Source organism: Dendrobates tinctorius, unplaced genomic scaffold (assembly GCF_039654945.1).
Source record: "Dendrobates tinctorius isolate UK_male_01 unplaced genomic scaffold, ASM3965494v1 ptg000189l, whole genome shotgun sequence".
In the NCBI taxonomy this organism is placed as follows: domain Eukaryota; kingdom Metazoa; phylum Chordata; class Amphibia; order Anura; family Dendrobatidae; genus Dendrobates; species Dendrobates tinctorius.
The window spans coordinates 2192501-2213359 of NW_027361856.1; the positions used below are offsets into that span (position 1 = coordinate 2192501).

At 46.8% G+C, this 20859-nt stretch overlaps 1 protein-coding gene across 2 annotated transcripts in view; it reads right to left on the bottom strand.

Moving 5' to 3' along the window:
• Nucleotides 1-20859, bottom strand: part of ZFYVE26 (zinc finger FYVE-type containing 26) — a 217620-nt gene that overhangs the window by 103344 nt on the left and 93417 nt on the right. For both annotated transcript variants that reach the window (XM_073552265.1, XM_073552264.1), the window contains exons 20-22: nt 3265-4007; nt 2982-3178; nt 2354-2458 (exon numbers count right to left, since the gene is read on the bottom strand). In XM_073552265.1, the coding sequence (XP_073408366.1) occupies nt 2354-2458; nt 2982-3178; nt 3265-4007 (1045 nt within the window). The remainder of the gene's footprint in view (nt 1-2353; nt 2459-2981; nt 3179-3264; nt 4008-20859) is intronic.

The window sequence follows — 20859 nt, forward strand, 5'->3', positions numbered from 1 at the left end:
AGACATACAAGCCACGAGAGAACAGACTGTGCCAGCACTGCCAGCAGGGGGCTCTGGAAGATGAGGTGCATTTCCTGCTGCACTGCAACAAATACTCAGCAGTGAGGGACTCCCACTTCCAGAAACTTACCACCCATACCCCAGACTTCCCATCCATGGACGAGGAGAGGAAACTCTGCATCCTACTGGGGGAAGAAGAATCAATGGTGGAGGTCGCCGCCCAATATGTCACCACATGTCATAAGATGAGAGGAACTAAAGACCTCCAAATGGACAATCACTCCCCATCCCCACTACCCTAATCCACTCCCCTGCCACACTTCTTTTCTTGCTTTGGCAACACTAATTGTATTTTGGTCCTGCCAATAAAGCCAATTTGAATTTGAAAGAGAGAGAGAGAGAGAAAGAGAGAGAGAGAGAAAGAGCGAGAAAGAGAGAGAAAGAGCGAGAAAGAGAGAGAAAGAGCGAGAAACAGAGAAAGAGAAAGAGAGAGAAAGAGAGAGAGAGAGAGAGAAAGAGAGAGAGAGAAAGAGAGAGAGAGAGAAAGAGAGAGAGAGAGAGAGAAAGAGCGAGAAAGAGAGAGAAAGAGCGAGAAACAGAGAGAGAAAGAGAGAGAAAGAGAGAGAAAGAGAAAGAGAAAGAGAGAAAGAAAGAGAGAGAGAAAGAGAGAAAGAAAGAAAGAACGAAAGAAAAAAAGAAAAAAAGAAAGAAAGAAAGAAAGAAAGAAAGAAAGAAAGAAAGAAAGAAAGAAAGAGAGATTTTTTCAGCCGCCAGAACCGAGTTTAGGGTTAAATTTCCGGCTTAGTCAATTCCTACGGGCATGCGCACTGTGAAATGCGGATCCGGCCGGCCAAAAAAAAACGATTCATTGTCCGTCCGGGTATGTCGGCGGACGCCAAAATTTTGGCGGATCCGTATAAAAACGGATCCATCGGATGACCATCCGTCAAGATCCACCGGTAATGCAACTCAATGGGAAAAAACGGATCCGCCAAGAAAAATGGCGGATCCGTTTTTTTTGCAAAACGGCGGATTTTGACTGATGGTGACAGACGGATGTGTGAAACAAGCCTAAGCAATAAGACGCATGGATTATAAGCACCACTATTTTATTAAAAAAAATGATTTTTTTCGCTATTTTTCTCCTCAAAATTTGGGGTGCATCTTATAATCCTAAAAATACGGTAACTTATTTTTTTGTCGACATAAACCAGGCAGTGCGACCGTCCAGGCCAGTACAATTATGGCAATAACAAAACTGTATAGCTTTCTTTTAGAAGTTTTTAACAACCTTAGTGACAGAGCCATTTGGTACTTAATGACCAAGCCAATTTTTACAATTCTGACCACTGTCACTTTTTGAGGTTATAACTCTGGAACGCTTCAACCCCACTGATTCAGAGAATGTTTTTTTGTGACATGTTGTACTTCATATTAGTGGTAAAATTTCTTCCATATGACTTATTCCACTTGTGGAAATTTCCCTTTTAATGTGATGCATTATTGAAATAAAATGTTAAATATTTAGATATATCCTTTGGATATGTATCATATCCTAGGTTTTGTATTTCTAGTGGATACACAACATGTTTACATTTTTGTACTTATGCCAACAGTATTTAAGGTGTTAAAAATAGCAGGCAGAGCTCAACTCCACTCGCTGTCTACCAGGAAAGATGCAGGCTCAGATCCTGGGCCATCATCAGAGATGGGAACCTAACCTGATAGGGAGAGATGGCAGTCTGCAAAATGACAAGCTGTCTAACAGATATCTCTTATGTACTACTAATCTCAGAGCTGCTAAGGCCTGTTTCACACAACCATTCTTGTGCTCAGTCGAAATCCGCTAAAATGGCGGAAAATGGATCCGCAGGTGGATTGAAAAAAACGGGTGGCACCGGACCGTTGTTTTGACGGATCCGTGTAAGGTAGAATTTTAAAGGAACCGTGTCTGGAATAAGGAGGGAGAGAGAGAGAGGATCCGTAAAAAAGCGGATCCAACGGATGACCATCCATCAAGATCCGCCGATAATGCAAGTCAATGGGGAAAAAAACGGATCTGCCAAGAAAAATGGCGGATCCGTTTTTTTTGCAAAACGGCGGATTTTGACTGATGGAGACAAACGGATGTGTGAAAGAGGGCTAAGTCCATCAACAGGTCAAGGAAAGCTACACTGACCTATGTTAGGTGTTAGTATTGGATCACTAACCCCCAAGAGGCATAACAATTGGGATAACAAATGAATGACAGGAAGCATTTTTTTTTTTTTACAGAATCTGACCACAGCTTTGACCTTGGTACAAACTTGGCTGTTTCAATAGGATAAGCAAACAACATCTTTTGGTGCTATACCTTCGCTTCTAAGATAATTGTGATAATAGCCTGAGGATCCTTACTACAGTCTTCCTTTAAATCTTGCCAACTTCCCCAGGCAACATCTTTTGATAGGCGAAGAATCTACAAGAAAAGAAATTAATCAAAAATTCTTGAGTCATGGTTTTCTTTGCAGGTTGTCCTGCAAACCATTTGCAGAAGTTTAGATGTACCTTCAGACTGAAAACAAAAATGTTCACAATGATCTCCAATTACTGTTAGACACACAGTATCTTTGTTGCTGTCTTTATACTATCAGGGTATGGTGATAGAAGCAGGGTGAGTGACACCAGCGCTGTTCCCTAAAGACTATTCTTCTTAAGGGCTGTGATAGAAGCTGTGAGGTGGTGCTGCTGTCATTCACCTTTCTCCTACCACAATCCTCTAACAAATCATCATGGGACACTGGTGTCACTCACCATACTTTCATCACCACCCTCTACGGAATCACCATCATGGGGCAGTGCTAGTGTAATTCAATTATGGCCAGCTAACAAATCACCATTTGGCAACTGTCCAATGTCTGATACTTGCAACCTGACAGATTATTTGGAGACAGACTTAAAAGTCGTAAATTTTTTGGGCAATACACAATTCTCTTCAGTACCTTCCCATACATGTCCAGTTCTTTCCTTTTGGCTCGTAATTCCAGTTTAAGACCATCTTCAAGATCCAGTTCACAAATGCAGTAAGACAGGATATCTTCACAGGCATCCAAAGGCCATCTGTCCAGAAAATTAAGAGCCAATTTGCTTCTTAAAGTAGCATCACGAACAGCAAAAAGGTGTCTCCAGCCTTCTTTTTCTAAACATAACACAATTGAGGATTAATTTAAAAAATAAAAACACACAATTTTTCCATAGTTTTAGAATAGCTTTCACTAACTTTACCTTCAGCAGCAGCACAACACAAAAGAGCATCCCTGACTTGCTGTAGATCTACGTCTCCGACGTACAGGCTTAAAAGCTGCAGCGCACTTTTCCAGTTTTTCTTCGTCAGTACGTCCTGGAAAGCTTCCGATAATATGGTAGAGGCTGATGAGGCATGGAGTCCTAAAAGGACTGAAGCAATGCAAGGCTTCCCACAGAGAAGACCACTCAATCCACAAACATCCGGGGAACCCTCACGAAAAGGCGCAGACATTAAAGTAAGGAACCGTTGTAAAACCGGTAACTCTGACAGTATTAAGTCACACTCCTTAGCGATGTTATCCATCTCTAGTGGACTTTCCTTCCTACTGCCTCTCAATTCCATCCAGGACAGTCCAGACTTGGCTGGCTTTTGACTTTGGGTGACACTTAAGCAAGCTATGGCTGCCGTTAATGTAGATTTAGCCTTCACAAAGTTCAGGGCTGATGCTGTAAGAGCGTACTGTTTGGTGTCAGAAAGTAGAGTCGTAGGTTTACTCACAGCAATGTCCTCGCCATTCTGGGAACATATGGATACCACCAAGTCCATGTTAGAAAGGGAAGCATCCACACACTGCTGTGCTGCCTGGACAAGGCTGAGTAGAAGACATCGTGCTTGGTCAGACTTCTTCATGTGGCACAAGGATAGACTCTGGCAGCAATAATCAGTGATCACCTGCTCCAAGTTCAGGGCAAAATTCTCCTTCTTCAATAAACATGACAACCTTAAAAATAAAGTGTGGTAAAATATTGAAAAAAAATGCATCTCCACCACTGTTCTTTATGGGTTTCATTTTTAAATCATTTAGACAGAAAAAATATTCTCTGGTCAGATGATTCTGTAACATTACTGTGATAATATTTTAGCTGCTTTGTAAAATTCAACTTATTAATAGTTGATTTTTATCAATTAACAAAATTAAGTGAATGAACAAATGAGAAACTTAAATCCCACCAATATTTGGTGTGACCGGCTTTTGTCTTCTCGTGCACAACTTGTGATGGAAGCTCTGCAGGGGGGTTCCAAACAAATTGGAGAACTAACCCCTGATCTTCTGTCTCTTGTGCTAATTGTTCTCCCTCTTCAAGTAATCCCAGATAGACTCAACCATAATCAGTGCTCTGTGGAGGGCATACCATCACTTCCAAGACTGTTAGTACTTCATGACATTGTTTGCATGTTTGGGGTCATTTTTCAGCTGTAGAATAAAAATTAGAGCCAGATGCCTCCATGATAGTATTATATGAAGGATAATTATTTGCCTGTATTTCTCAGGATTCAGCACACCATTAATCCTGAACAAATCTCAAGCTCCATCTGCTGAAATGCAGTCAGAAACTTACCAGGTCCCCCATCATGCTTCATTGTTGACTGCAGAGACTCATTATTGAACCACTCTCAAGCTCCTTGAAAACAAACTCTCTTCTGTTATAGTCAAGTATTTCACATCAGTACAGAGTATCTGCACCAATTTTTCTGCACCTCAGTTTCTATGTTTTCATGCATAGTTGAGCTACTTGGCCTTGTTTCCATGCAGTAGGTATGGTGTTTTCATCTAGAAATCTTTCATGAAGACCACTTCTGGCCAGACTTCTCAGAACAGTAGATGGCTGTAGCTGGGTCCCACTAGCAGCTGCCTGTTCTGAGCTGATGGCCCTGCTAGATATCTGCCTATTTTAAAAAGTGCGGGCCATGCACATAAAGGCCGTCCTCTGCAACGTGTCCACATCGGACATTACCTGTCTTAATCCTACTCATGTAGGTACTATACACGTGACCAAGTTTTTAAATACATCCGTTAGGGACTGCTCAGATGTGGGTTACCTTGACGTTTGGTAGAGCGGCTTAGTATACATTTTTTGAAAAAAACATATCAACCAAATAGCCTGTTTTTTTATCATCTTTTTACTAGCACTTGCTGTATACTGTCACTTTACAACAGAGTAGTTTTACATTTGTTTTACAGTGCTTTTCTATGTTTCAGTCTTTTGGTGGTGTGGACACAGTCCTACAGACTTGTTCACTGTGTGCATGGCCCATGTGTTTGTATCTATTTGAAAAAGTAGTAAAGCCCCCGTTACACACTGCGATATCGCTAGCAATATCGCTGTAAAGTCACCGATTTTGTGACGTTACAGCGATATTGCTAGCGATATCGCTGTGTGTGATACTTACCTCCGTCCGGCTCCCCCGCTGCTTATCGCTGATCGCGCGAGAAGCTCCTGGACCATTCCTCGTCGGCCACTTCCTGCGGCGCTTCCTGCTGTGACGACGAGTGACGCGTGGAGCCGGGCAGGAGGACGCAGGATCGCCGCGTCTGACAGGTAAGTAGCGATCCCCGTCCCCTGCGATGTCGCTGGTGAGATCTGCCTGAGTGGCAGCTCACTAGCGACCACCCAGCGATTCACCAGCGATCCTGACCGCGTCATATCGCTGGTCAGGATCGCTGGTGAGTCGCTAGGTGTAACGGTACCCTAAGAATGTGTCCATTATCTGCTGCACTAAATTTCCTTGGCCAACCACTGCGTCTATTTTCCTCAATGTTAACCCATTTCTTCTTCAAAAGAGCCTAAAAAAGCCCATCTTGAAACCCCAGTCTTTGCCTTGGAGACACTTTGCTGATGCAGTATAATTAACTTGTGTCTTATTGCTGTCCTCCAGTCTCACCATGGTGTATGAATAGTGACAAAACTTTCTTCAGCAACCTCACCTTTATAGTAGAGTTTGGCTATTCCTCACCGAGTTTTAAGCCTCATACACAGCTTTTTCTGCGTCAAACTACATACAGTGGGGAAAAAAAGTATTTAGTCAGTCAGCAATAGTGCAAGTTCCACCACTTAAAAAGATGAGAGGCGTCTGCAATTTACATCATAGGTAGACCTCAACTATGGGAGACAAACTGAGAAAAAAAAATCCAGAAAATCACATTGTCTGTTTTTTTTTCATTTTATTTGCATATTATGGTGGAAAATAAGTATTTGGTCAGAAACAAGCAATCAAGATTTCTGGCTCTCACAGACCTGTAACTTCTTCTTTAAGAGTCTCCTCTTTACTCCACTCATTACCTGTAGTAATGGCACCTGTTTAAACTTGTTATCAGTATAAAAAGACACCTGTGCACACCCTCAAACAGTCTGACTCCAAACTCCACTATGGTGAAAACCAAAGAGCTGTCAAAGGACACCAGAAACAAAATTGTAGCCCTGCACCAGGCTGGGAAGACTGAATCTGCAATAGCCAACCAGCTTGGAGTGAAGAAATCAACTGTGGGAGCAATAATTAGAAAATGGAAGACATACAAGACCACTGATAATCTCCCTCGATCTGGTGCTCCACGCAAAATCCCACCCCGTGGGGTCAGAATGATCACAAGAACGGTGAGCAAAAATCCCAGAACCACGCGGGGGGACCTAGTGAATGAACTGCAGAGAGCTGGGACCAATGTAACAAGGCCTACCATAAGTAACACACTACGCCACCATGGACTCAGATCCTGCAGTGCCAGACGTGTCCCACTGCTTAAGCCTGTACATGTCCGGACCCGTCTGAAGTTTGCTAGAGAGCATTTGGATGATCCAAAGGAGTTTTGGGAGAATGTCCTATGGTCTGATGAAACCAAACTGGAACTGTTTGGTAGAAACACAACTTGTCGTGTTTGGAGGAAAAAGAATACTGAGTTGCATCCATCAAACACCATACCTACTGTAAAGCATGGTGGTGGAAACATCATGCTTTGGGGCTGTTTCTCTGCAAAGGGGCCAGGACGACTGATCCGGGTACATGAAAGAATGAATGGGGCCATGTATCATGAGATTTTGAGTGCAAACCTCCTTCCATCAGCAAGGGCATTGAAGATGAAATGTGGCTGGGTCTTTCAACATGACAATGATCCAAAGCACACTGCCAGGGCAACGAAGGAGTGGCTTCGTAAGAAGCATTTCAAGGTCCTGGAGTGGCCTAGCCAGTCTCCAGATCTCAACCCTATAGAAAACCTTTGGAGGGAGTTGAAAGTCCGTGTTGCCAAGCGAAAAGCCAAAAACATCACTGCTCTAGAGGAGATCTGCATGGAGGAATGGGCCAACATACCAACAACAGTGTGTGGCAACCTTGTGAAGACTTACAGAAAACGTTTGACCTCTGTCATTGCCAACAAAGGATATATCACAAAGTATTGAGATGAAATTTTGTTTCTGACCAAATACTTATTTTCCACCATAATATGCAAATAAAAGGAAAAAAAAACAGACTGTGATTTTCTGGATTTTTTTTTCTCAGTTTGTCTCCCATAGTTGAGGTCTACCTATGATGTAAATTACAGACGCCTCTCATCTTTTTAAGTGGTGGAACTTGCACTATTGCTGACTGACTAAATACTTTTTTTCCCCACTGTATAAAAATGATGTTAGGCATCATTGGTTAATCAAAAACTTGACCATTATCCTGCAAAATCCACGACTCTGTGCAAGTGTTCCGAAAATAATTAATATGTTGAGGCCAGTTTTAATACATAGTGAGGTCATACCATTATTACATTTGACTTTCTCCTTTGTTCATTTTATTTGCATTTTGTTAATTGATTAAAGTAGATTATTGAAGTATATTCGGAAATTAGTAATCTCCATCCACAGGTTGGGCTTCATAAGAGCTGGCAATAGGCCCTCCCACGGTAAACCACCGGTACCCATGACAGAGCAGCAGGGAGACTGTAGAGAAGGGAGAAATCTGTCAAGACACATCCCACCGCTACTTTACAACGTTGCTAGCACCCTACTTTTGTGGAGCGGGCTCGGCTCCCATACCACACCATACATTTGCACCTACCGTGCCACGTACAGTGGCATGTAAAAATGTATGTGCACGCCTGGTCAAAATTACTGTTATTGTGAACAGTTAAGCAAATTGAACAGATATCTCAAAGGCTTAAAGTTAAAAAAGACACATTTCATTTGTATTTTAGGTAAATACAGTGGGTACGGAAATTATTCAGAGCCCTTTAAATTGTTCACTCTCTTTCATTGCAACCATTTGGTAAATGCAAAAAAGGTCCTTTTTTCTCATTAATGTACACTCTGCACCCCATCCTGACCGAAAAAAGGAGATTTTAGTGTACTCACCGTAAAATCTCTTTCTCTTAGCCTCTAATTGGGGGACACAGAACCATGGGTGCTATGCTGCTGTCCACTAGGAGGCGACACTATGCATAATCTGAAAAAGATTAACTATGGCTCCTCCTCTGCAGTATACACCCCTGGACGGCGTCAGCCTTCTCCAGTTTTGTGCAAAAGCATTAGGAGGAACGTAACAGAAACGACATAACCATGCCTGTAAGAAGGCTACTATGTACGAGCTCAAAGAACAATATGAGAACTCAACCGTAAACACTGGCCCGTAAGGGCAACAGGGTGGGAGCTGTGTCCCCAATTAGAGGCTAAGAGAAAGAGATTTTACGGTGAGTACACAAAAATCTCCTTTACTCTGTCGCCTCATTGGGGGACACAGAACCATGGGACGTCCCAAAGCAGTGCCTGGGTGGGAAGCAATGGACGAATATTGTGCAAGCAGGTCCCTAAACTTGGGGCACTGCCACCTGCAGAACCCGTCTACCCAGGCTCGCATCTACTGAGGACTGGGTATGAACACTCTAGTGTTTCGTAAACGTGTGTAGGCTAGTCCAAGTGACCGCCTTACACACTTGATGTGCCGAAGCCTGGTGCCGAATGGCCCAGGAGGCCCCTACTGCCTGCGTAGAGTGTGCCGAGATATCGGCCGGAAGAGGAGAATTGGTAAGGCGGTAAGCCTCTTGTATCGTGGACTTGATCCACCTGGCAAGGGTAGCTTTGGAAGCTGGCAGACCTTTGCGAACACCTTCCGGAAGAAGGAAAAGGGAATCAGGTGCAGTCCTAGACACGTATATACGCAATGCCCTGACGAGGTCAAGCGTATGCAGAGCCTTCTCCACTCTATGAACCGGGCAAAGGGATGGTAGTGAAATTTCCTCATTGAGGTGGAAGTTGGACACAACCTTCGGAAGGAAGGATAGTACTGTACGGAGAACCACCTTGTCCTGGTGAAAGGCTAGGAAAGGCCGTCTGCAGGAGAGTGCTGACAATTCAGACACCCTGCGTAGCGAGGTGATTGCCACCAGAAAAACCACCTTCTGTGACAGAATGCGGAGTGGGACTTCCTTAAGGGGTTCGAAAGGTGATTCCTGCAATGCTGTCAGGACCAGGTTGAGGTCCCACGTTTCCAGTGGATGTCTGTAGGGGGGGGGGAACTAATCGGGAAACTCCCTGGAGAAAGGTCCTTACTTGCGACTTGTTAGCAATACGCCTTTGGAAAGCACTGAAAGCGCTGACACGTGGCTCTTAAGTGAGCCTAGGGATAGCCTGGCGTCCAGCCCCGATTGAAGAAAACCGAGTACCTTCGGGAGGGAATAAGGGAGTTGGGCCTTGCACCAGGTAAAGAAAGCTCTCCAGGTACGGTAATAAATCTTGCCGCAGGCTGGCTTCTTTGTTTGCCCTGATCATGGTCGTAATGACATCCGGTGAGAGCCCTGCCAGGGTTAGAACCCAGGTTTCAAGGGCAACGCCGTCAAATTGAGAGCCCCCGAGTTCTGATGGTAGAACGGACCTTGTGACAGAAGGTCGTGACGGTCGGGGAGACGCCAGGGGGCGTCTGCTGTAAGTTGTACGATGTCGGCGTACCATGTACGTCTGGGACACTCCGGCGCGATCAGGATGGTTGGAACTCCCTCTTGTTTGATCTTCCTCACGACTCTGGAGATCAGGAGGAGGGGTGGAAAAATGTACAGAAGCTGGAACTGGGTCCAGTCCTGAACCAGGGCATCCGCTCCGAGCGACCGCAGGTCCTGGCCATGAAATTGGAGACCTTGGCATTGAGATGGGATGCCAGTAGATCCACGTCCAGGGTCCCCCAGCGATGGCAGATCTGGTGAAAAATTTCAGGATGAAGAAACCACTCCCCTGAGTCCATTCCCTGTCTCCTAAGGAAGTCTGCTTCCCAGTTGTCCACACCCGGAATGTGGACCGCAGAGAGTACCGACCTCGTGTCTTCCGCTCAGTGGAGGATATGTGCCACTTCTCTCATCGCCTGGGTACTGCGGGTCCTGCCTTGGTGATTCACATATGCCACCGCCGTGGCATTGTCTGACTGTATCCTGATATGAGAGGCTGCCAGCAAGTGATGAAAGGCTCAGTGCCAGGAAGATGGCCCGGATTTCCAGGATATTGATAGGCAAGGTCGCTTCCACTGGTGACCACCTGCCTTGTGCCCTGTGATGTAGGTGTACCGCACCCCAACCTGTCAGGCTTGCATCGGTGGTCAGGACCTTCCATTGACCTGAGAGAAAGGATTTTCCCCTTGTAAGCGAAGTTGGCTTGAGCCATCAGTGTAGGGACCTCCTGATTGACGATGTCAGCCGGAACTCCCTGTCGAGGGAGAAAGTATTCCTGTCCCAAGACTTGAGGATGGCTAGTTGAAGAGGCCTGAGGTGAAACTGGGCAAATGGTACTGCCACCATTGCTGCTGCCATCCTGCCGAGGACTCTCATGGCAAACCGGAGAGATCGGGGAGGAATGCGGAGGAGTATGCGAACTCCTAGATGGAGAGCCAGTGCCTTGTCCCTGGGAAGGAGTACCAGACCCCTGGAGGTGTCGAATAGCATCCCCAGGAAGGTCAGGGACTGACTCGGGGTAGTCGATGACTTTTGTAAGTTGACTAACCAGCCCAGGTGACTCAGAGTGTCGATTGTGATTGAGACGCTGACCTCGCAGTCCTTGAAGGTGGAAGCCTTGATGAGAAGGTCGTCCAGGTATGGAACGACTATAATGCCTCTGGAGTGTAGAACGTCCATGGCGGCTGCCATGATCTTGGTAAACGTTCTGGGAGCCGTGGTGAGTCCGAACGGGAGAGCCACGAACTGGTAGTGGTCCTGGTTGATCGCGAACCTCAGAAATCTTTGATGGGCGGGAGCAATTGGTATATGCAGGTATGCGTCTTGTATGTCTATGGAGGCGAGAAAATCTCCCTGCTCCATGGACGCAATGATGGACCGAAGGGACACCATGCGAAAATGACGGACCCGTACATATTTGTTGAGTTGTTTTAGGTCTAGTATGGGCCGGACGCTGCCTCCTTTCTTGGGGACTACGAATAGATTGGAGCAGAACCCTCGGAAGCGTTCGGTCGCGGGAACCGGTACTACAACTCCTGCTTGAAGGAGAGGAGACCCCTTGGTGGAAGGCCCGAGCCTTGTCTGGCGGTTTTGGTGTAACAGAGAGGAAGAACCGGTTCGGTGGACTGGAAGTATACTCTATCTTGTATCCAGAAGACACTATTTCCCTGACCCACCTGTCTTCTGTAACAGGCAGCCAGACTTGCTGAAAGAGTAGAAGTCGTTCGCCTACGGGTGGGGTGTCTTCCGGAGTTCGTGAGTCATGATGAGGTGAAGTTCTGAGGTTTTCTTCCCTTGGGTTTCGTCTGGCCTGCTTTCGACTGCCAGGTCCTGTCCGGCCTCTGCGCCACCCGTGGATTGTCCCTGCGTGGAAAGTGGTAACGATTTTGAGCTGGGCGCAAGACGGACCAGCCTGCAGAATTCTGAAAGGATTGGAATCATGTTTGGTCACGCCGTTTAAACATGCGTTTAGGTTTGAGTTGAGGGAGAGAGGTACTCTTGCCCCCAGTGGCATTGGATATCATTGTGTCCAACTTTTCACCGAAAAGCCATCCACTGAGGTACGGGAGATGCGTGAGGGACTTCTTTGAGGCCGCATCCGCTTTCCATTCCAGCAGCCAGAGGATACACCGAATTGTGATGGCGTTTGCTGCTATCCCCGCTACACCTCTTGCGGCGTCAAGGGCTGCATGAAGCATGTAATCTGCTACTACTGCTATTTGAACCGCTTGGTCCGACAGCTCAGCATTTGAAGCTTGGAGGCCATCTTGCAATGTTTTGGCCCAAGCCAGAATGGCCTTGGCCGCCCAAAACGGAAGCGAACGCGGGAGCCAGGGAGGCCCCTGCCGCTTCGAAAACTGAACGAGCAATGCGTTCTACCTGCCGGTCTGCTGCGTCCCTGAGGGTTGAGCTATCTGGCAGTGAGAGGAGGGTCTGTGCTGCCAGTCTAGAGACTGGGGGGTCCACTTTGGGTGGATCTGTCCACTGCTTGGTGTCCTTTTGTGGGAAGGGGTACCTAGCCTCCAAATATTTGCGATTGGTAAATTTCTTCTCAGGCTGCGAAAACTGCTTAGTAAGGATCGTCTGAAATTCCGGGTGGTTAGAGAAAACCTTAGGTGGTTTCAGAACACCTTCAATGCAAATCTTGTGTTCTGGGGCTTCCGGGGTTGGATTGAAAATGTCCAGCACCCGATGGATGGAAGAGATTATGTCCTCAACTAGCGCTGTATTGCTAGGGGGACAAGGGACCAGAGACCTCTCCGTCTCGTTGTCTGAGTCGGAGTCACAGATGCCTTCCGAATCCTGCGTATCGCTGAGGCGTTCCCTGGTGGGTGAGCTGGGGCGGAGGTCTTCTGTAGTCGGGGGTCGCTGCGGAGATATGCGTTGTCTGTCTCTGGTAGGGGACGGTCTAGGCGACCTGGAACTACGGTGTCTCTCCCTGGAGGGGGATGACCGTGTGCTATGGGATGACGCAGGGGAACGCGACGTGTGGGTCCGCTTACGTCTGGGAGAGCCAGAAACGGCCTGTCCCTGAGTGGAGATGTCCCTTTGCTGGGTAACGCTCATAGCCGAGACATGACCCTACAGAGCCTGGAGTAATGTGGAGGTTAGGTTATCTATGGACTGTGTCAGACTGCGACATCTGGGTAGCCCATTCCAGCGTGGTAGCAGCCGCTGAAGCATTGGTAGGAGCCTCTTGGGGTTCTGACCCAGTATTCTGGATACAGTCCCGACAGTGGGGGAAGTGGATTTGCAGGCTGTGCAGAATGCATAAAAGCAGTCCTGCCTGGTTCTCTTGTACCTTGAGCCTGGCATAGTGCTCAGAGCATGGAAGGGCTGGCTATGAGAGAGCCCTACAGGGGTGGATATGCAGGGGAACCTATAGGAGAGCCTTACAGGGAATCCGGATTCACAGCCGAGCACAAAAACCCGAGCTGTGATCTTACCCCACCAGTGTGCCCCTAGGTCCAGCGCCGAAGATCCACAGTCCTGTGCCCCCCGGAGACTGGCTGGCGTGGTGCTGCTGATGGCCTGCATCAGAAATGGCCGAGAGGATGAGGAGGGAGAAGAAAGAGGCGGAGAGCTGAGAAAGCGCTCGCAGAGATGTGTAAAAACGCGCCCTTTCTGCCTCGATCCGCCCCTTCTATGACACTGTGGAGTGTCATATTTGTCATCCGGTGGGCAGGGCAGGGAGGGGCGGAGAGGAGGCGGCAACCTCAGCTAGGCCGAAGCCGCGGCCTAAATTAGACACCGATGCCCAGAAAGGGCTCCAGGCCAGCGCGGTAGTACGGGAGGAGGTGGGATTTTAACCGGCCCCCCTCGGATTGAAAGGCAGGCTAGCGGTGGGGCCACAATCGGAAGCGGGGCCCTGTGATGGGTCCCCCTGCGGCGCTATAGAACTGATGCTGCCGCAGAGACGGGCGCAGGGAGCCCTGTTGTGAGTTCATTTTCCCCTTCGTCACTGAGGTCTTGTGAACTCCCTATTCTGGTAAAGGAAGGTAATGAGCCTGATTATCAGGCACCTGAGTCTAATGAGGATGACTGGCTGAGTGGAGTCACGGACTGGATATAAGGCTGCCGACACCCTTCTGCCCTGCGGGTGATTTCTCTTTGGACTTCTAGGACACCAGTCTGATTCCTGCTCCCCTAAAGCTAAGTTTTTTGCTTTGCCTGTTGCATTTGTGTTTTGTTTTCCTTGCTTTTCTGGATTCTGCCATTCCCTGCTAGGGTGAGCTGAATCTCCTTTTGCCTGTTGCTCTGTCGTCAGAATATTCCTGAGTACTGACATAGCTTTTTGAAGCCTAGCGTCTTCAGGGCCTTTTTCACTGCCAGTCTGTTGGCTCTTATTTTCATAGGGTTTTTCACGGATTGCAGACAGCAGCCTTCCTGTCCTTTCCTATGTAGTTAGCTTGGGCCCCGTCTTTGCTCAGTCTATCTTTCTGTCTGTGTTAGTGTTTTCATCTTGCTTCACCGTCATTATATGTTGGGCGCTGCCTATTGCTTTGGGGTCTGCTCTGGGGCCATTTAGATTTCCCCTTTCTTTCTTTAGGCCTATTTAATTCTCCGACTGTGATTGAGGGGTCTAGGGCATCGTAGGAACCCCCCACGGCTACTGCTAGTTGTGTTGATAAGTTCAGGGGTCTGCAATCCGATAGCTGCCAACTTCTCTGGTTTTCTGGACTTAGCTAGCATTTCTGTTTTTGCCTCCTACGGTGACTCAATCATAACAGAATCACCCGCCATACCGCAGATCCTAGGGTACTCAATAGCAGGAAAGAATTGTGCTAAAAAAAAAAAAAAAAAAGGTGTGTATATTCTTTCCTCTATATCTCTGAGGCCATAGGGGGAATTTTTTTTTTTCTCTCAATGGAGATAAAGCAATTGTCTGATCGTGTGGAACAGCTCGCTGCGGAAGTGCGGGGAATTTCCGCCTACCTTGCTCATTCGCATTCTGTTGAACCAAAGATCCCTACACCTGATGTATTTTTTGGGGATCGATCTAAATTTTTGAGTTTCAAAAATAAAATTGTAAATTATTTTTTGCCTTGAAGCCTAACTCGTCAGGGAGCTCCGCGCAGCAGGTTAAAATCGTCATCTCTTTGCTGCGTGGTGATCCCCAGGATTGGGCGTTTTCTTTGAAACCAGATGATCCTATTCTGACTAATGTGAACGCATTCTTTCAAGCTTTGGGGTTGTTGTATGACGAACCTAATGCTATTGATCAGGCTGAAAAGACCCTGTTGGCATTGAACCAGGGTCGAGATTCTGCAGAGTTGTACTGTCAAAAGTTCCGAAAGTGGGCGGTCCTTACTACCTGGAATGATAATGCCTTGGCTGCTCTCTTTCGGAAGGGTTTGTCAGAAGCCGTAAAAGATACTATGGTGGGATTTCCTGTTCCCTCTGGTCTGGACGATTCTATGTCATTAGCCATTCAGGTTGGTCGGCGTTTGCGTGAACGCAGGATTGCATGAGAGGTGTTGCCACAGGTTGAACAGACGTCTGAACCTATGCAATGTGATAGAGTTTTGTCTAAGGAGCAACGTCAGGAGTTCAGAAGGCGTAATAAGCTGTGTTTTTTTTGTGGAGATGCCTCGCATATTATTTCTGTTTGTCCTAAACGAGGGAAACGCTTTGCACACACGTTTTCTGTTGGTGGTGTTCAACCTAAGTTTCTTCTGGCAATTACTCTGATCTGCTCCCTGTCCACATTTTCCGCCAAGGCTTTTGTGGATTCGGGAGCAGCGCTAAACCTAATGGACTTGGATTTTGCTAAACATTGTGGATTTCCGATGACACCTCTGCAGACGCCTATCCCTTTGAGGGGGATTGATGCTACTCCTTTGGCTAAAAATAAACCTCAGTTTTGGACCCAGGTGGTCATGCGGGTCGCCCCAGACCATCAAGAAAATTGCAGATTTTTGGTGTTGCATGGTCTGCATGATGCCGTTGTTCTGGGGTTTCCCTGGTTGCAAATTCATAATCCAGTTTTGGATTGGAAATCTGTGTCTGTGGTGAGTTGGGGTTGTCGGTGTGCCTTTAGTGAGGCTCCGGTTTTTTCCACCTCTCCTCAGTCGCATGATGTTCCGGACTATTTGGCGGACTTTTATGATGTATTTAGTGAAAATGAGTCTGCGTCCTTGCCTCCTCATAGGAGTTATGACTGTGCAATTGAACTAAGCCCGGGGTGTAAATTTCCCAAGGGTCGGCTCTTCAATTTATCTGTACCCGAGCACGAGGCTATGCGGTCCTATATTAAGGAGGCGTTGGAGAAGGGTCATATTAGACCATCCTCTTCACCCTTAGGTGCCGGGTTTTTTTTTGTGGCCAAAAAGGATGGTTCCTTAAGGCCTTGTATTGATTATCGTGCCCTCAATAAAATTACTATTAAATATCAGTATCCGTTACCCCTGATTTCGGATCTATTCTCTAGAGTTAGAGGTGCTTGCTGGTTTACCAAGCTTGACCTCAGGGGGGCGTATAATCTTATCCGCATTAAGCAGGGGGATGAATGGAAGACGGCGTTTAATACTCCGGAGGGACATTTTGAGTACCTGGTGATGCCTTTTGGGCTCACTAATGCCCCTTCTGTCTTCCAGTGCTTCATGAACGATATTTTCCTAGACTTTGTCGATAAATTTTTGATTATCTATCTGGATGATATTTTGATCTTCTCCAAGGATTGGGATTCTCATGTGGAACATATTCGGACTGTGTTCCGGATCTTGAGGGAGAATTCCCTGTATGTCAAAGGATCGAAATGCCTTTTTGGAGTACAGAGGATTTCATTTTTGGGATTTATTTTGTCTCCGTCAACTATTGAAATGGACCCGGCCAAGGTACAGGCCATTTATGATTGGGTTCAGCCCACTTCTTTGAAGGCCCTCCAGAAGTTTTTGGGTTTTGATAATTTTTATCGGAAATTTATAGCAAAATTTTCTAGTATTGCCAAGCCACTGACTGATCTGACTAAGAAGGGTGCTGATGTGTTGAATTGGTCTCCAGAGGCTGTTGCTTCCTTTCAGGAGCTGAAGCGAAGATTTACCTCTGCCCCGATTTTGCGGCAACCTGATGTCTCACTCCCGTTCCAGGTAGAGGTGGATGCTTCTGAGATTGGTGCAGGAGCTGTTTTGTCCCAAAAGGATCCTGTAACATCTAAAATGAATCCCTGTGCTTTCTTTTCCCGAAAGTTCTCTCCATCTGAACGTAACTATGATGTGGGGAATCGGGAACTGTTGGCCATGAAATGGGCATTTGAGGAGAGGAGACATTGGTTGGAGGGAGCTAAACATCAAGTTGTGGTCCTCACTGACCACAAGAATTTGATTTACCTAGAGTCGGCTAAACGCTTGAACCCTAGACAGGCTAGGTGGGCCTTGTTTTTTACACATTTTGATTTTGTGGTCTCTTTTCTTCCTGGAACTAAGAATGTCAAGGCAGACGCCCTCTCTAGGAGTTTCTTTGCTGATTCTCCTGTGGTGACCAAGCCTGCTACCATCTTAGACGAAGGGGTAGTTCTTTCTGCCATCTCGCCCGATTTGAGACTTGCGCTGCAAGAGTTCCAGGAGGACAAACCTGAGCGTTGTCCCAGTGGAAAGTTTTATGTTCCTGACCAGTGGAAGAAGAGAGTGATGTCTGAAGTTCATTGCTCTGCATTGGCTGGTCATCCAGGTATTTTTGGTACTAGAGATCTGGTGAGTCGCTCTTTTTGGTGGCCCACCTTGTCTCATGATGTCAGGAATTTTGTGCAGTCCTGTGGGACTTGCTCCCGGTCTAAATCTTGTTCTCGCTCTAGTGGGTTGTTGATGCCTTTGCGGGTCCCCAGGAGGCCATGGACCCATATTTCAATGGATTTCATCTCTGATATGCCGGTCTCTCAAAGAATGACTGTTATTTGGGTGATTTGTGATAGGTTCTCTAAGATGGTTCATCTTGTACCACTCCCTAAGTTGCCATCTTCCTCTGAGTTGGTGCCCCTATTTTTGCAACAGGTGGTTCGCTTGCACGGGATTCCTGAGAACATTGTATCTGACAGAGGAGTTCAGTTTGTGTCTAGATTTTGGAGGACTTTCTGTTCCAAGCTGGGAATTCAGTTGTCCTTCTCCTCTGCTTTTCACCCCCAGACCAATGGGCAGACAGAGAACAAACCAGACCTTGGAATCGTATTTGAGATGTTTTATTTCCGCTGATCAGGATGATTGGGTTTCATTTTTGCCCTTGGCCGAATTTGCTTTAAATAGAGCTAGTTCTGCCACTTTGATGTCACCTTTTTTTTGTAACTTTGGGTTTCATCCTCGATTTTCTTCAGTGCAGGTGGAGCCTTCTGCCTGCCCAGGTGTTGACACTGTGGTGGAGAAAATGCACCAGATCTGGGACCAAGTGGTGGATAAGTTATCTCTCTCCCAGGAAAAGGCCCAGCGGTTTTCCAATCGACATAGGACCATTGGTCCCCAGTTTAAGATTGGTGATATGGTGTGGTTATCATCAAAAAATATTGCTATGAAGGTGGCTTCTCCTAAGTTTAAGCCTAGATTTATTGGACCTTACAAGATTTTGGAGATTACTAATCCGGTCTCTTTTCGTTTGGCTCTTCCTGTCACATTTAAAATCCATAATGTGTTCCATAAGTCCTTGTTGAAGAGGTTTGTTGAACCAGTTGTTCCTTGGGTGGCACCTCCAGACCCTGTATTGGTTGAAGGTAACATGGAATATGAGGTAGAGAAAATACTGGATTCCCGTTTGGCTAGACGGAGACTCCAGTATTTGGTTAAGTGGAAGGGTTATGGTCAGGAGGATAATTCCTGGGTCTCTGCCTCTGATATTCATGCCAAAAGATTGGTGCGTGCCTTTCATCGGGCTCACCCTGATCGCCCTGGTGGCGTGGTTGAGGGTTCGGTGACCCCTCCTCAAGGGGGAGGTACTGTTGTAAGTTCATTTTCCCCTTCGTCACTGAGGTCTCGTGAACTCCCTATTCTGGTAAAGGAAGGTAATGAGCCTGATTATCAGGCACCTGAGTCTAATGAGGATGACTGGCTGAGTGGAGTCACGGACTGGATATAAGGCTGCCGACGCCCTTCTGCCCTGCGGGTGATTTCTCTTTGGACTTCTAGGACACCAGTCTGATTCCTGCTCCCCTAAAGCTAAGTTTTTTGCTTTGCCTGTTGCATTTGTGTTTTGTTTTTGTTTTCCTTGCATATCTGGATTCTGCCATTCCCTGCTGGGGTGAGCTGAATCTCCTTTTGCCTGTTGCTCTGTCGTCAGAATATTCCTGAGTACTGACATAGCTTTTTGAAGCCTAGCGCCTTCAGGGCCTTTTTCACTGTCAGTCTGTTGGCTCTTATCTTCATAGGGTTTTTCACGGATTGCAGACAGCAGCCTTCCTGTCCTTTCCTATGTAGTTAGCTTGGGTCCCGTCTTTGCTCAGTCTATCTTTCTGTCTGTGTTAGTGTTTTCATCTTGCTTCACCGTCATTATATGTTGGGGGCTGCCTATTGCTTTGGGGTCTGCTCTGGGGCAGTTTAGATTACCCCTTTCTTTCTTTAGGCTTATTTAATTCTCCGGCTGTGATTGAGGGGTCTAGGGCATCGTAGGAACCCCCCACGGCTACTGCTAGTTGTGTTGATAAGTTCAGGGGTCTGCAATCCGATAGCTGCCAACTTCTCTGGTTTTCTGGACTTAGCTAGCATTTCTGTTTTTGCCTCCTACGGTGACTCAATCATAACAGAGCCCTGTGTCTCTATGTGCTTTGCCTGCCCGCACTCCCCCCGGCCCCGACAGGAGCCCACAGCTGGCTGGGGTCCATGGATACTGTGCAGATTGCCATGGTACAGACCCTACCTGAGGCGTCTCAACCTAATACCCCCAGAGGGGGATTAGGGAGGGTGCTGCTGTCACCATCAAGGGGCTTCCTCCTCACCTCGACCTCAACCCAAGACCAAAAGGAATTGGGGAAGGAGGGGGGTCTCGACTTCGAACCAGCACCCGCAGGACTGGAAAAGGAGCGACATGGGGAACCGCCATCTCAACTTCAACTGGGCACCCCATAATAGGGGGCCGAGGAAGGAGCCATGCCAGGAGTCTCACAGGAGACCCACTTTTCTTCATCTGTAATCCGGAAGAAAAAAACGGAGAAAAAAAATTCTTTAGGTGTGCCTCCTTGCGACACTAAGCAAAAGCTGGAGAAGGCTGATGCCGTCCAGGGGTGTATACTGCAGAGGAGGAACCAAAGTTAATCTTTTTCAGATTATGCATAGTGTCGCCTCCTAGTGGACAGCAGCATAACACCCATGGTTCTGTGTCCCCAATGAGGCGACAGAGTAAAAACAGAAATAGAAATTTTTGCAAATTTATTAAAAAAGAAAAACTGAAATATCACATGGTCATAAGTATTCAGACCTTTTGCTCAGACATTCATATTTAAGTCACATGCTGTCCATTTCCTTATGATCCTCCTTGAGATGGTTCTACTCCTTCATTGGAGTATAGTTTAATTAAACTGATAGAACTTGATTTGTAAAGGCAAACCTGTTATATAAGACCTCAGTGCATGTCAGACCAAATGAGAATCATGAGATCAAAGGAACTGGCCAAGGAGCTCAGAGACAGAATTGTGGCAAGGCACATATCTGGCCAAGGTTACAAAAGAATTTCTGCAGTACTCAAGGTTCCTAAGAGCACAATGGCCTCCATAACCCTTAAATGGAAGAAGTTTGGGACCACCAGACGTCTTCCTAGACCTGGCCGTCCAGCCAAACTGAGCAATCGTGAGAGAAGAGGTTTGGTGAGAGAAGTAAAGAACAACCCCAACATCACTGTGGCTAAGCTTCACAGATGCTGTAGAGATGGGAGAACGTTCCACAAAGTCAACTATCACTGCAGCCCTCCA